The sequence below is a fragment of the Lagenorhynchus albirostris genome, chromosome 18 (assembly GCF_949774975.1).
Source record: "Lagenorhynchus albirostris chromosome 18, mLagAlb1.1, whole genome shotgun sequence".
NCBI classification, from domain to species: Eukaryota; Metazoa; Chordata; class Mammalia; order Artiodactyla; family Delphinidae; genus Lagenorhynchus; species Lagenorhynchus albirostris.
The window spans coordinates 21,965,751-21,981,237 of record NC_083112.1 but is presented as its reverse complement, the minus strand read 5'-3'; the positions used below and the strand labels follow the sequence as shown (position 1 = coordinate 21,981,237).

Below are 15,487 nucleotides of genomic sequence, written 5' to 3'. Positions count from 1 at the left end.
AAAACCCCACTGAAATGACAGAAAAGGAATTTCTTAAGATATAAAGCCATAAACCCACAAAAACTGAGAGAACGGGTAGAAAAGACAATAGCAACAAAAATTTGGAAGCTGGAAAGCAGATGGTTGAGTGACAAATGACTTATTTAGCAAACACTAGGAAATCAAATCTTTAGCAAACAGTGGGGAAAGCCAAGAACAAACCCAATTTAAACTGTAAAATCCCCAAAAGACTCAGGAATTGGCAGTTACCACATACATCTGAAGTGGGATGTGGGAGAGAGAGAGTGCTTAAAATAAGGAAGATTGTTTAAAAGTCTGTTTAAGAAGCAACCAGCCCTACAAATCCCAACGGCCCCTCCCCAGCCCCAACAAAAACCTGAAAATATATTGTCTGGTGAATATAAAACACAAGATCCCAGGACTGAGGAAATGAGGCACAAAAGTATGCAGGAGAACATACTGAAAACAAGCTGACTGAGTGAAGAGACATATACAGGGATGCTCCACCAAGTGACCATAAAGCAAAGCTAACGAGACTCTCAGAATTTTGAATCAGCATTTTACTCCCCTACTCTCACACACAACCACCATCTAAGGAAAGGCTACAGCACAAAAGATAAAGACCGAACAAATAAAAACTAAGAAAGCTAAAACTGGAGGACACAGATCACACAGGGATCAGACAGCTAAGAGAAAGTACTATTGTTACTAGAACAGGACAGATATTATTTAAAAGGACCAAAGACAAAAGCTCTTGGAAATCAAATACATGATAATAGACGGAAACTCAACAGAAGTAAAGCAAAAAGAAAAAGAGATGGCAAATAGGAAAGAAAATATGAGAAAATTAGAAGACTGGTCAAGAAGGTCCATTATCCCAATAAAAGGAGTTTGAGAAAGAAAAAAGAAATTGGAAAGAAATAATCAACAACCTCATTCAAGAAAAAGTCTCAGAATTAAAAGATGTTTCCAGACTGAAAGGGGACACCAGTACTCAGCACCCTGAATGAAACGAAACCCACATAAGAACCCATCATCGTAAAATTTCAGAACCCTAAAAACATACAATTTTAAAAGCTTTCAGAGATTTAAAAGAAAGAGAGAAGGGATGGAAAGAGAGAATAAACAAGAGTACAGGGGAAAAAAAGAAAAAACAAAACACATACACACAGGTCACATGTAATATACATAAGGAATCTGAATGGCTTCAAACTTCTCAAAAGCAAAGTGGAAGCTAGAAAGCCATGGAGCAAAATTATAAAATAATACAATTTCCAATCCAGTATTCTTTACCTAACCGAAGAATCAAACAAGTAACAGGGTAAGCTAAAGCCATTTTAAAACATCAAGTGAGCCAAGAATGAATAATGACATGAGTCACTGGAAAACGGAGATCCAACCACAGAAGACAGTGAAAGGAATCCCACAAATATTAATAGTTGCATACCAAGTCTAAAAGGCAATCAGTCCAGAATGAAGCTCAGAGAAATATCAGAGAGACTTCCTCAGGAAGATAAAATTGATAACAGTACCTGATATGTCTGAACATCTCAAGGGACATTTGATGAAACGATGAATCAGTGATTACTACAGAGAAAATTAAGGGGGGGCCGGGTGGGTGGAGACAATGAATTCCAGCCAAATCACCCTATGGTAAAGCTAACAGTCAGCAAGTCACATTGAGAACTTCTTATCAGCTCTTTAGTCTCCTACACTTAAGTACAAGCAGAGGACCTAGAATTGCCAGACATCTGAAGAAAGGCTCTATCATAAAAGGTTAAGCCCAAAACATACAAAAATGGGGAGAAAGGCAACTTGGAGGAAACAGATGATGACAGATGAAACCTTGGGGTGGGGGAACCTGCTAACATTTCTAAATGCTAAATAGTGTAAGAAATATATATATATAAGTGTACCACACATACTAGATGGCTGGGGTGGGAGGAGGGAGGCAAGTACAGGACATTAGACAGGATAGGAAAAGTAATCATATTTTACAAGAACACTGAATAATCAATAGTGATGCAATCATAACTATTAAGAGAAGGAGGGACCAGGAGGAAGGAGGACCAACTGAGTAGGTCATGACAAAGTTAATCTTCATTTTCTACCCACAAAGTTAATAAAGCCAAAAACAAAAGCAAGGATGGACTTCCCTGGTGGCGCAGTGGCTAAGAATCCACCTGCCAATGCGGGGGACACGGGTTTGAGCCCTGGTCCGGAAAGATCCCACATGCCACGGAGCAACTAAGCCCGTGCGCCACAACTACTGAGCCCGCGCGCCTAAAGCCCGGCTCCGCAACAAGAGAAGCCACGGCGATGAGAAGCCCGAGCACCCCAACTATGGAAAGCCCGCGCACAGCAACAAAGACCCCATGTAGCCAAAAATAAAGAAGGAAATGTATTTAAAAAAAAAAGTAAGGAGTATTTTATTTAACACACACATATGAGTTAGAAACAGTTCTAAGGGCTTTGCAAATGCACTGAATTCTTATAACAACCCTATGAGGTAGGTACTATTTTCCTCACTTTTTAAAATGAGCAAACTGAGGCACAGCGAGGTTAAGCAGCTAGTAAACAATAGAGGATGGATCAGACCTAAGCAGTCTACTTCCAGGGTCCATGCTCCTAACCACCTGGCTATGTTGCACATCTAGTAGCAACACAAGCAGTTAGAGACTAGGAGGTAAATATCACAGTCATCATCTAAAAGAGGTGAAAGTGATTGCTTCTGGGAAATGAAGCAGGCAGGAAGCTTGTTTGTTTTGATAACCATGTAAACTATTTGGCTCTTTAAACGGTGCAGGTACAACCTAAATAAAAATTAAAACTTATAATTTAGTATTTTACAGTTAAAGTATTTTATCTGATGCTACCATCCTAAGAAGTAGGCAAAATGAGTATTATTCCTACTTGATAAGAAAACTCATTCCTCTTTAGTAAATATGAGGGCCAACTCTACAACAGGCACTGCATTTAAAAGACAGACATCAATTCACCTCAAGGTATGAAAAGGCAAAAGAGGTAGAAAAAGCAAGTATTTTCATTCATTTCTTTTCACTTTGTTGCATTTAACTATATGATCCTACAACCTGAACAGCTGTGCTTAAGGTGAGAGAGAATACAAATATAAATCATGATAGAAAAAGCAGAGAAAGGTCTGCTCATTAATCGGTTCAAAAAAGATTTAGCTCTTGCCCTTGAGGAACTCACAGTCTTGTGGGGAAAATGGGTAAACATAATTCAGACTGAATGTGTGCAATGCCTTGACTAGAGGAACACTAAAAAGGGCTAAGGAAACAACATTCCCTGGGTGAAGAGACTGCTTCAGAGGGAACATCTGAGCTGAGCCTTGAAGGAGGAATAGAAGTTTGACCAATCAATTTCACAGAAGAGGCTGTACTAACAATCACAAAACACTAGACTATACATCAGTGTGAAATACCTGTGTCTTCCCTGTGTTGTAAAAATAAGTTCACATTAAAGGTTAACGTGAGACATTAAGAACTTTTTAATGAGAATGATTTTTAAAAATCTAGATACATAATCTTAATGCCTGATCCATGTTTCTGATCTTCATAGTCTCTACCAGTAGCCAACTGAAAGCATTTTCCACATGTGTTAGAAATATTTTAAAATTTAAAGTGTTAGAATATATTTCAAAAGATGACTAAAGAACAACGAATCTTCATTTGTCCTACCATCCAAAAGTTTTATTGTTAACGTGTTTTCTAAGTCGTAATACTGAAATTACAATGTACTCTTTTCTCCTATGGGAGACTAATAGGTGACCAAGCCCAGAAGACACAAGTGACACAGAAACTAACATGGGAAGAAAAAGTAAAAAACACTTTAAAAAAATAAATAGAAACTCATTATCACTTTTTTCTCTTGCAGATATTCTCAAATTCCCTTCCAAGAACCAATTTAAATGAAACATTTCTTTTTCCGAACTACAGTCGTAAAAGAAATAATCTGCAAGAAAGCACAAAGAACATAATATACAAATTTACCCTATCTGACCTTTACAGGTATTTTAGGGGTCATTTTGATTTCTCAGAATTTAAAGGATACCTCTGAAAAAAAATTTTCTGGTCTTGACGACTTGACTTTGATGTTAACAAAGGCTCAAATATGTAGCTCACTCAAAACAGGTACAGTCAACTCCAGTTACTTCATACCAATATTTAATCATATGTCTCAGTATCTGTTTTTGTCCCTTTAATTTCAAAGCTTCCTACATAATTTGCCCCTCGTTAATGTTCCTCTCAGTTACTATATGGAAAAATTAATTTTGTAGTAATATCTTAAACGGGGACTCTATCTCTACAGTTAAAAACCGAGCTGTAAAGTCTCCTTACTTTAATCATCTGGAACAGCATGTTGTGGAAAGCTCTATCATGCCCCACCACCAGGAGGAAAACAAAAAAGGAGAGAGTCATGCCAGGAGACCACAAACAGTAATTGGCAAAAATCATGGCAGGTCTGAATTCAAAAATATGTGGTTTGCATTTGTGTATCTGACCCATCTTTTATTTCTCTAAATTTAGCAACCACATAATGGACCCGTGGGCTTTACTCAGATCACACCCTTTAAATTTAGAACTTATTAATATTGGGGGTAAATAATTCTTTAAAATTACAGATAAGTATTAGCATGATTTGATACATTTAAAGGTTTAACAATAATTATAATAGGACTCTTAAGGAAACCACCTCCTAGAAGAGGTCTTTTAATGTACAGTTTTGTACACATGATACTGAATACATTCGGCTAGGTAACGAGATTTTAATTATATGACTTAGAAAAGTAATAAAAATCTTGAAAGACAAGACTTTAAATTATTTCAATTAATCATGCCTTTACCTTATATCTTCTAAGTAACTAAAAAAAAAAACAAAAACAAAAAACATGAAAACCTCACTGAAACATTAGGCCTTTGTTTTTCTAAAACTGCAATTCTTTAGAAATATGCTCAATATTTCCAAAGGGAAAACCACAGATATACATTTTGAATGTAAATGTTCCAACTGGTTTGATAAAAGTTCAATCTCAAAAATCTCCAACTAATACTAAAATAATTAAGTATCTTTCAAGCTTATTCAAAGTTCCACAGTGAAAATGAATAGCCTTTGTCATAACTCCTATATTATTTTGATCAAGGTTAGTCAGACTGGCAAATTTGTGAAAAGAACATTCCTTTAAAAATCAACTTAGTTTAAAGCCATGTAGTAGCATGAGAGATTTCACAACTTTTCTAGCTAGCCAGCTTCAAAGACACAATTGGATTCAATAAACATGATTATCACATTATTTCCAATCCAATTAAGAAAACGCTGGTTTAATAATGTACTTTAGGTTTTATGTATTTTTTTGGTAAGAGAAGAGGAGAACAGGTGGAGTAGACTGTAGGAGCACAAAGTCGGTTTCATGTCTCTATAAATTCAACCCTCCAAGACTTTGTTTCTTTACCCTTTAAAATGGCTACCACCTTGATCTACTATGCAAAAGGAAAAATGCACAGCATACTACTATCAACGATAAATCCGGTTATTTTTAAGAGTGTATGGCCTCCTACCCCACGAAACACTTTTTAAGATTCCCATTCCTTTACTGTTCCAATGAAACGACCATTAGATAAGTACACAAAAGTTGGGCAATTAGTTTGAGAGCAACCTGTATAACCCAGCTTAGGTCATCTTTCCTGTAATAGCTGATGAGGAAAAGCAGCTAACGTTATCTTTCACAGACTAAGAGCAAACACAGTAGAACTTTAAAGGGTTGTCCTGTCCAGTAAAGGAGAAACAAATGTGGGAACCACAACCTCCCCTCCCGTCCCCAAGAGATGATCATAATGATTTTAGGAACTCAAAAGAACAGATTAACTATTAGATGGGTCAGCAAAAACTAGTAACTCTAAAAACCATTTTATAAATAACAAAACCACTTGGTGCTCCCAAACCTATTCTTAATGCTCAAAAACTATCCTGTCAAATAGTGTTTACACAATACTTACACCACTTCCTGGCCAACTAGTTTGAGACCGCTCCATCACACTCTTGCTCTAGAAAACTTACCAGAAAAATGCAGTTTCACATACAAAAAGGAAGAAATATATAACGCTTTAGACTGATCTTGTGCATATACATAGCTACTAAAATAAATTGACTCTGCATCTGCTGAGTGTCTGCAGAAACATGGCATGACCTTACCTCTCATCCTCGCCATCCACCAGGGGTGTCGTCAGCGGTAGCACCTTCAACGGGAAAAGAGAAGCAGAGGCTCCTAGGCTGCTGCTACTCCCATCGGAAACTGCCGACATGCCCCCACTGTCACCACTGATAGTCTGAGGTAAGCCAACTAAGGAGGGTTCCGCTGGGCGCCTGGCATCTTCAATTTGGCTTCCAATTGCCTGAGCTAATGATTGTGCAGAGAACTGAGTAGAACTTGGTATCTGCTGCGCCAAAGGCAAATTTATATTAGGTGCTGCCATCAAGGGAGGCTGACTAACACTTTGAACCAAATTACCATTTTGAGTGGCAGGGGCTTGTGCTATATTCTGTGATGGAACCAAGTTTGTTGGGACAGAAGGCATTCCAGAAGGCCCAGCTGAACTAACCTGATTCGTAACAGAAATACTGCTAGCAGAGGGCAAAGGACTGACTGCAGGCAACTGCTGCGAAACAACTCCTGGAGCTACTGACTCTACTCCTTGCGGCTGGGGAGGCACAGTTAACAAGGTACTCTGGGGTGCAATGACCAACTGTTGAGGAAGGCTTGAAGCACTAGCTTGAACTCCCTGATGAAGAATTGCAGCCTGAGCGGGTGGAACTACCTGTGAAGACGGAGGAGCACCTTGCGGGATAACTGAAGGTGTGACTTGGGCAGAGGGCTGCTGTGCTGCCGTAGGTAGGTTTGTCTGTTGACCAATATTTGCAATTTGACTGCCAGGAGGTACAGCAGATACTGCCGTCTGCGCCTGGCCAGCAGGTTGGCCAGCTGCCCCGGCGGGCTGCGCCTGGACTGCTGCGGGCTGCACTGGCAGCTGGATGCCCTGTGGCTGAGCCACAGGAATCCCCGAGGTTCCTGCTCCCACCCCCGCAGAAGTGGGCTGTCCAGAGGACACTGCCGTTTGCAGAATCGTCTGCTGCTGAACATACTCGGAAGCAGGATTCGGAGTCACTGACGGGCCATGGCTCGGGGCCACCGACGGCTGCTGTCCATAGTGTAACTGCTGGGGTGATGTGCCTGGCAGGGGTGCTTGCGCCGGAGGGGCCGCCTGAGAATACGGCAGTTGGGGCTGAGCCAGGCTGGAAACGGAAGGCTGCTGACCTAGAGCTGAAGTTACACCCACCACGCTCACAGGTGATGGCTGGATACCAGCTGCAGCACTGAGAGCGGCTTGCAGAGGTACTGGTTGAAGACCCTGCTTCTGCTGATAGCTCAGTTCTTGAGACTGCAACTGCGCTTGCGAGATCTGTGACTGAGAAATACTCTGTGGCATACTAACTGCTGAAATGCCCGCCGGAGCAGCGCTACTGAAGTCCATCTGCGGGAGGGCGACACCTGGAAGAGCAGGCGGCTGCTGCGCCACGGCAGCTGGGGCCCCCATCTCTCCGCTTCCCACACTCTCCGTGTAGTGGCTCAGCGTGCTGACACTGCTGCTCACTGAGCTCCCGCTCGTGCTCTCCCTCTCAGAAGTCACTTCTGTCGGGTTTTGTTTTACGCTTTCCACTGCTTTATTTATCACCACCCCTTCGGCGGCGGGGGCAGCGTTTTCTTTCTCATAGAACTCGGTGCAAGTCCATCTACCTTTTTTGAAGGGCTCAGAACTCGAATCTAACTTCACAACTCTGAACCTGGACGTGTTAACTGTTGGCTGTTGCTGCTGACTTGAAACTGATCCTACAGTCATCCCTGCAGCTGCACTGGCAGTGCTGTTAATGAGAACGGAGGACGAAATCGTACCGTTGCCCAGGCCGCTCAAGACAGTCACGTTAACACCGCAGCTCACTCCAGGCCCAACGCTCACACCGGCAGCACTGGGAACGTTGCTCGCACTTAAATTAGCATTAGCAAGCATGCTGTTGGTCACGTTAGGATTAAAACCGCCCACAGCCGTAATGTTAACATTATTCATCGTATTAGTACCTGTAACAGAATTTATACCTATACTGCCGCTTGTACTCGGAGCACGGATACTAGTCATTACAGATGCAGGTGAGCCACTCGATGATACGGCAGAAGTTGGTGCAACTGGCGTAACAGTGTCAGAGCTTCCAGTTGTAGACAGTTTTCTGGATACTGGGCTTGCGGGCGGCCCTCCCGGAATGGGTGTACTGGCCACACTGGCATGGGATGGATGGTGGTGCCCGTGATGGAGGTGGTGCCCATGATGAATGTGAGGGTGGTGATGGAGGGAGTGGGGATGAGCATTCCCATTGATTACAACATTCTGTTGTGGAAGGTGAGGCAAATGAGGCTGAGGAAGGGGGGGCTGGTTGGGAGAGACTGCCCCAGGTGTCTCGGCTTCCTGGAAGTTATTGAGAGTTTCTTCTGAGGAGCTGCGTTCAGGCTCCCCTAAGTCGGTAGCCCTGGAAAGTGACACATCAAGGATCTCGGAAGACGACAGATCTTCTGTGTGAGATTCATCCAGATCATCGTAGCTTTCGGTGTCCTCTGCGATGCTGTTGTTAGAGCTGATGCTAGCGGAGATCTGAGCCGGGGTCACGCTCGTTATCTGGAAGCCACTTTTCTTTTTCATTTGCGTTCCGCCTGGCGCAAGAGGCTGTGCCTGCAGCTGAGCCTGCGAAAGGAGGTTCAGGCTTTGTGGAGGCGGAGGCTGTGGTCCCGACAGAGAAGATGCTGCAGGAGGTGGCGGCTGGAGCAGCGACGGAGGCGGAAAATCCTCGGAAGATGGGGCACTACTACCAACGCCGGTACCTGCTGCACTGAGAGCAGAGGCGCTGCCACCACCACTGCCCCTTCGAGGCAACATTGCCGGGTGCGCCATCTTCCTAGCACTAATGTCTGCAGCGGCCGAGGCCGCGGCCGCGGCGGCGGTGGACTCGGGCGGCTGGTGCATTGTGCTGGGTACCGGGGGGCGGAGGAGGCGAGTGCAATTTCCTTCGGCACCGTAATCTTTGTATGCAAGACGCCGAGGAGGAAAACGGGACCTGACGCTCCGCCCGGCGCGATTCCTCCTCCTCCTCCTTCTCAGCCGAAGGCGCTGGCCGCTTCTGCCTTCGAGGGCGAGCTTCGGGAAGGGAGGATGAACGAGGGTGAACAGAACAGCCGGGGACCCGAAGGGGGGACCCCTTCAGTCCTTCGCCATTCACTTTCCCCTCTAGCCTCACACCCCCCTTTATATTCCGCTTCACGTGGGGTGCGGGGAAGGAGGGAGGGGAAGACCAGGGGAGGGGGGAGGCTAGGGGAGGGGGTGGGAAAGCCGAGAAATGCCCACCTTCTCCGGACAACTCCGAAGCCACCTCCACCCCTCCTCCCGCCGCGGCGGCGGCGGCCGCTGCAAAACCCTCCCGGTCGCTCTGCACGAAGGCGGCGGCGCCAAGCGAGTGTCGCCTTCCCCTCGCCACCCCCAGCCCCGCCGCCGCCGGCGAACCCTGAGCTCACTGTGGCTCAAACCTCCCCTCCCGGCCCCGCCGGCCCCGCTCGGCCCTCCCCCCACGCCCTGCGGACCCTTTCAAACCCCCTGGGCTCGAGGCGGCTGCTCCGTGAGGAAACGCTGGCCGCGGCTGAGGCCGGCGCGGCGAGGCTCGAAGCGGGGCGGCGGCGGGGCGCCGGGTACGGTGAGCCCAGCAACGGGGCGCGGGCGGGCGCGCAGAGACGCCGGGTCCTCGCGGAGCACGGCCGGGGCGCGGCGGCGGCGGTGGCAGCGGGAGCCCAGGGACCTCTCCATCACTGGCAGCCATGGAGCCCGAGCATTTTCCTCCCTCTGGGCAGGCGCCTCGGCTCGGCACACGTCCTCGGGGAGGAAGGGGCCGGCGCCCGAGCCTCCCCGGAGGGCGGCGGGACGTGCGCTAGCGCCGACGATGCGAGCCGCTCTAGTCCTCTTCCTCTGCAGCCGGTTGGTCCGCACCCCGCTGCTCCCGCGGTCCGGGCGGGAGGGGGCCGCAGGCGGCGGCGGCGACTCCTTTCTCGGCGGCGTTGGTGGCCAGAGGGGCTGCTGCAGCGACTGCAGCCGACGCCGTTCAAAGGAACGAGAGGTGGGGTTGGTCGGTGTCGGCGAACGGGGCGGGTGAGTGGGTGGGTGCCGAGGGAGGGCGGCGGGCGGAGAGGGGGCTGTGGTGGTTGTTACTAGTGCTTTTCTCCGGCTCCACCGTATCCCCGGGTCTCTCGCGGCATCGGCAGAGGAGGGACCAGCGCCCGAGCGCAGGAGGAGGAGGGGCGACCGCCGGCCAGAGGAGGCGGTGGCGGTGGCGGGGGGAGGGGGCTGGCTGAGGAGAAGGAGGGAAGATGGCGTCTGCGCATGCGCCCCGGCGCCGCAGACATAAAGCCGGGTCTGGCGGAGGAGGAGGCGGCGGGTCTTCGAACCTCGCCGAGCGCCGGGTCTCCTGGCGGAAATTTCCGAAGGCTGGCGGAGGCGCCGACGAAGTCGGCGGCGGCGGTGGTGGGGGTGGGGAATTTCGGCCGGGGGAGCGAAACCGGGTCGGCCGGAGAGAGTCGGCCTGATGGGGGTGGGGCAGGGTGCGGGGCGCGCGCAGGTTAGGTGTGTCCGCTCTTTTTTCACACGCGGCCGGCGCGCGCGCGCAGGCACGCGGCAGGGGAGGGGGCGCGGCAGGGAGGGGCTCGAGGAGGCCGCTGGAGCCCGGGTCTCGGGTGTAAGCGCTCTGGGTAGTGTCCCCCGCCTACGGAATGGGTAATGAGGCTTTTCTCCGCAGCAACAGCATCACGAGTTTCAGTTCCCAGGAGTCCGCCGCCGCCACGACATGAGTCAGGCTTTCTTCCTCGGCGCGTGGAGGAGCCCTCCTCCTCCTCCTCCTCGCCGCACCTGGGCTCGACCCCGGCCCGCGCGGCCCTCGCCCCCTCGGAGGATGCCCCAGCGCTCGGAGCCGCAGGGTCCGCGGAAGGCCGGTGGCTCTTCGGGATAGACGCTCCCTTTTGTGCGGCGCAGTTGCAGCTGCCATGCGGTCCCCTCGCCTTTCGACGGCCACGGGCTAGCCAGCCCGGCAGATATTGCAGCTGTTTGCAGTTAACTGCCTGAGCTCTTCTCTGGAGAGGGAGCGCTTGCAATCCGTCGTTACCTGGAGGGAAGCAGTAGCCCGGCCTAGTAAATAACTGACCTCAACAGGTGGAGCTTATCTCCCGCAGGGATAGCATTTCGTTTAATTGTCCAGGATGTAGCATGCATAGGTTTGACTTAAAAGACAAACTGGCCTAGTCATGGTGGCAACACGATGATCAATGAAGACTACCCTTTAGTGTTAGAAAAGAGAAAGAACCATCTGCAATTCCAGTTTAAAAAATAATAATAAAACCTGCATGGATCTGAGCGTGGTGCTACAGAAGGAATGTTAGGTTTGATGGGAGGCAGTTTACTGGAAGTTGCTTCCCTGGCATTACACGTCAAAACATTCTAGCTCTAAGCATTGTTTACTGCTAGGCGAGAGTGTACTTCTCGCCCAGGAATTAAAAAACAACAAAGTAGAAAACCCTAGGGAGAAATGTGGTTTTATTTCAACTTAGGTTGTTGAGAAACTGAACGTTTATGGTTAGACCTATGCTTCAGTAAGACTCACAGACTTCCAGACCTACAATCCTATTTTGAGCTTATTAAAACATAAATGGCATAATTGTCGATTCAACACGTTACTTTAGGTTTCTCTAGACTTTTCCCCTCATTCTGTCCCCCAAGAGGTTAGGAATATCACCATTCTATTACTGAATAGAAACGCACCCTCAACACCCTCGTATAGCCTGTATCAAAGTTTTGCTATATTGCTTTTTCTGTGGTGTCTCCCACTAAACCCAAAAGGTAGGACTACGTGTTTTTAATGTGGAGTTCCGGAGTAGGTACAAAGTAGGTGCTCACAAATATTGAAAATGACATGGTAGTAAAAATCAAATTCACTTGAAAAGACCGGACTTGGTTTATGTTACTCATGAATTAATACATGAATGACTGGGGTTTTTTTACATAACTATGGCCATTTGTGTATTTTACAAAAATAATTTCTTTTTTAATGTTACAACAGCTTTTGTTGCAAGAAATACACCTGATTAATGGCCGCCATTCATTGTTGAAATGCAACTCTGACATGCTTTTTTCAACAGTTTTTGAACGGAAAATAGGAAGTATCCTAATGAACTGAAACTGCAATAGAATTTAGTAGGGCAAAATGTGTTTGTGAGCTAGTGTGAAAGAAAATGCTCTAGATAGCTCAAAATCTTGCCTTAGGTCAAAATTTTAAATTACCCCAAACAGCCCAACACCCCCTGGTGTGTTGAGCTAAATACCTGCCGCCTAAATACCAACTATGATAGGGTTTGAAGCAGAAGAAAACCATGTAATAAAGTCTTCCGGACTTGCTTGGTGGTGCAGTGGTTAAGAATCCGCCTGCCACTGCAGGGAACACGGGTTCGAGCCCTGGTCCGCGAAGATCCCACACGCCGTGGAGTAACTAAGCCCGTGCGCCGCAACTACTGAGCCTGCTCTCTAGAGCCCGGGAGCCACGACTACTGAAGCCCACATGCCTAGAACCTGTCCTCCGCAACAAGAGAAACCACCGCAATGAGAAGCCCGCACACCGCAATGAAGAGTAAACCCCGCTCTCCACAACTAGAGAAAGCCTGCGTGCAACGAAGACCAACTCAGCCAAAAATAAATAATAAATAAATTTATAAAAAATAAAAAAATAAAGTCTTCCAGCGTTGACAGAATGAGTCATTGAGATAACCCTGTAAGAGCAGATACTTCTAATAACAGGTAGTAATTAGTATTGTTATTTTGGGCTGTTTTGATGTTGGGGGTTAGTGGGTATATTATTTCTTTTAAAAGAAAGTTGTTATTGTTTTAACTTTTCCAGGATAACATAAGACACAGAAAATACAGCCTTTTGAAATGTGTTTCACTTTTATCTGCCATATCACCTTCAAATTCCTGGTTAGGCTGCATCAAGTCCCACTGAGATATGACGAGCAGCTCTGCAATTACGGCAACCTGCGTTTGAGAAACATCGCTCTCTCTCCCTCCCCTTTCTCCAGTTGCCAACATTTCTATGACCAGCAATACATAAATATAAGTCCATAAAAACAAGCAGAAGCACTTGAACAACCCCATGTTGTTATCATGTTACCACCTTTTAGTCTAAAAGGTCTGGATTTTTTTTACATTAATATCAAATGCACACTGCTATGTGCAATTAAGTCATTAATTCCTTTGAACCCAGTACTTGGAGTTACCCTTTGTCTTTTGAAAGACTGCATTTCACCTGTTTACATTCTAAAGGTATAGTTCTGAATTACTCTCTATTGTGGAAAAGATTAGTCCATAGTGCAGTGTTCACTTAAATCTTGCTATTGTGACATTGCAAACCCCATTGTTACCGAAAGCTCCACCTCTCTGTACACCGGTGCTGAATCAAATCTTGGGGACAGAGTTTGGGTGAAGTAGAAGAAGATAGCTTTATTGCTTTGCCAGGCAAAGGAAGACACACTGGGCTTCTGCCTCAGAAAAATGTCTCAGCCCCAGATGATTCGATGAAAGGATTTTGTAACAGGGGTTCAAAAGCGGGGTCTTTGACAAGATTAGGGTGTGAGCAGGGCCTGCACTTCCTCAATCTCCTCTCAGATGCTCGTGTCCTCATCTTGATGAGCTTCTCTGGTCCCTTTAATCTCGCCTCAGGTGGTTTCTTGGTGGCTCCTCCCTTGATTGGCAGCTGTGCGAATCCACCCTTTGGAACTCAAGGAAGGTCACGGAGGTGGAGTCTTGCCTATAAGAAATGGGGACATATATACACTACCAAACGTAAGGTAGATAGCTAGTGGGAAGCAGCCGCATAGCGCAGGGAGATCAGCTCGGTGCTTTGTGGCCACCTGGAGGGGTGGGATAGGGAGGGTGGGAGGGAGGGAGACGCAAGAGGAAAGAGATATGGAGATACATGTATATGTATAGCTGATTCACTTTGTTATAAAGCAGAAATTAACACACCATTGTAAAGCAATTATACTCCAATAAAGATGTAAAAAAAGAAAAAAAGGGGGGGACAAAAAGGGCCTCTGTGCCTAGGAGCCCCACAGGGTGCCTGCCCAGTTTCACTATGTTTAGACTTTTTTCTACCATAAAATAGAAAATTTCCTGACCATTATAACTCAATTTACCTATTTGTGAGAACTGTGAAATAGATCTGTATTTAAAACCAATTAATTCTCCAAAAGTAATGCCCTTAAAGAACAGGAAGGGAATACTCGGACTCAGAATGGCTGTGAGTGCAAAGATAAATACTAAAGAGAAATGGGTGCAGAAAATACACCACTGATCCACTCCAGTAATTTTTCTGGCTAACCAGTGCTTCAGTCCTGCAATAGTACTTATCTGTAACTTTTAAATGTCATCTGAAAAAAAAAAAATCAAATCTTTCAATAATGAGTTAAAAACATGAAAAAAGTCACACATTTTTACCTATGAAATTTATGCACAGGGATATTACAGCATGTTTATAAATCAATTTGCTGCCTAGAAAATTCTTTACATGAGACCAGGAGTCATATGTGCTATTTGACTTTTGTAAATTGCACAAAAATACTTATTTTGAAACTTTTCATTCAAATTTCAATGAGTATAGCTTAGCTTGTAACTGATTAAATTTTGCAGCACTTGTTAAATTTTCAATATAAATGTTTCTGGTCAGCTAAACAATTTTATATCCTCAAAGGAGACACGATTATAAAATGAAAAAAAGTACAGAAATTTGAATTTATGGTTCAGAAGGCACACTGGTATACATTAGCTTGTTAAATTCTACCCTTTGAGGGAGGAGGCATTATCGTTCACATTTTAGAAGTAAGTGATCCCAGAGAGGTTAAATAACTCATCCAAGGTTTATGCCTAAATCTGGGTACTCAGGCCCTCTTAATTCCAGATTCTATGCCTCTGTGCTGAGGGATTTTTCTGAAAAAGCAGTCTGACCTCTAGAGACTAGTATTTTTCAAAGCTTTTTTGGAAATTAGGGGGTGTTCTTTTAATGCTTTTGAATGCCAGTGAAGATACACTGCACACACACTGATTGCATATAGAATTTCTTCTACATGAGGAGGATAAAAGACTTCTTCCCTGTTTGAACCAATGTAAATGTTACACATGCTTCCACAGTCGGTCTTTGCTGACTTACGAATGTGTTAATTTGGAGAATTTTCTCGCAACTCAAAAAAAAATCATTTCTAACTTCCACTACAGAACTGTGAAGTGACATTGAAAAAAGAAATAATTTGTTAATTTAGGGTTTTTTTTAAGTTTATAATCAAATAATC

The 15,487-nt window shown here is 45.7% G+C and overlaps 1 protein-coding gene across 3 annotated transcripts in view; it reads right to left on the bottom strand.

Moving 5' to 3' along the window:
* The window catches only part of TSC22D1 (TSC22 domain family member 1), a 135,536-nt gene extending 126,104 nt beyond the window's left edge, over positions 1 to 9,432 (bottom strand). Inside the window, exon 1 of one of the 3 annotated variants that reach the window (XM_060128654.1) lies at positions 6,214 to 9,432. In XM_060128654.1, coding sequence (XP_059984637.1) covers positions 6,214 to 9,086 — 2,873 coding nt within the window. In that variant the 5' untranslated portion in view covers positions 9,087 to 9,432. The remainder of the gene's footprint in view (positions 1 to 6,213) is intronic. The other 2 variants (XM_060128655.1, XM_060128653.1) reach the window with 2 other exon arrangements.
* Positions 9,433 to 15,487: the final 6,055 nt, after the last annotated feature.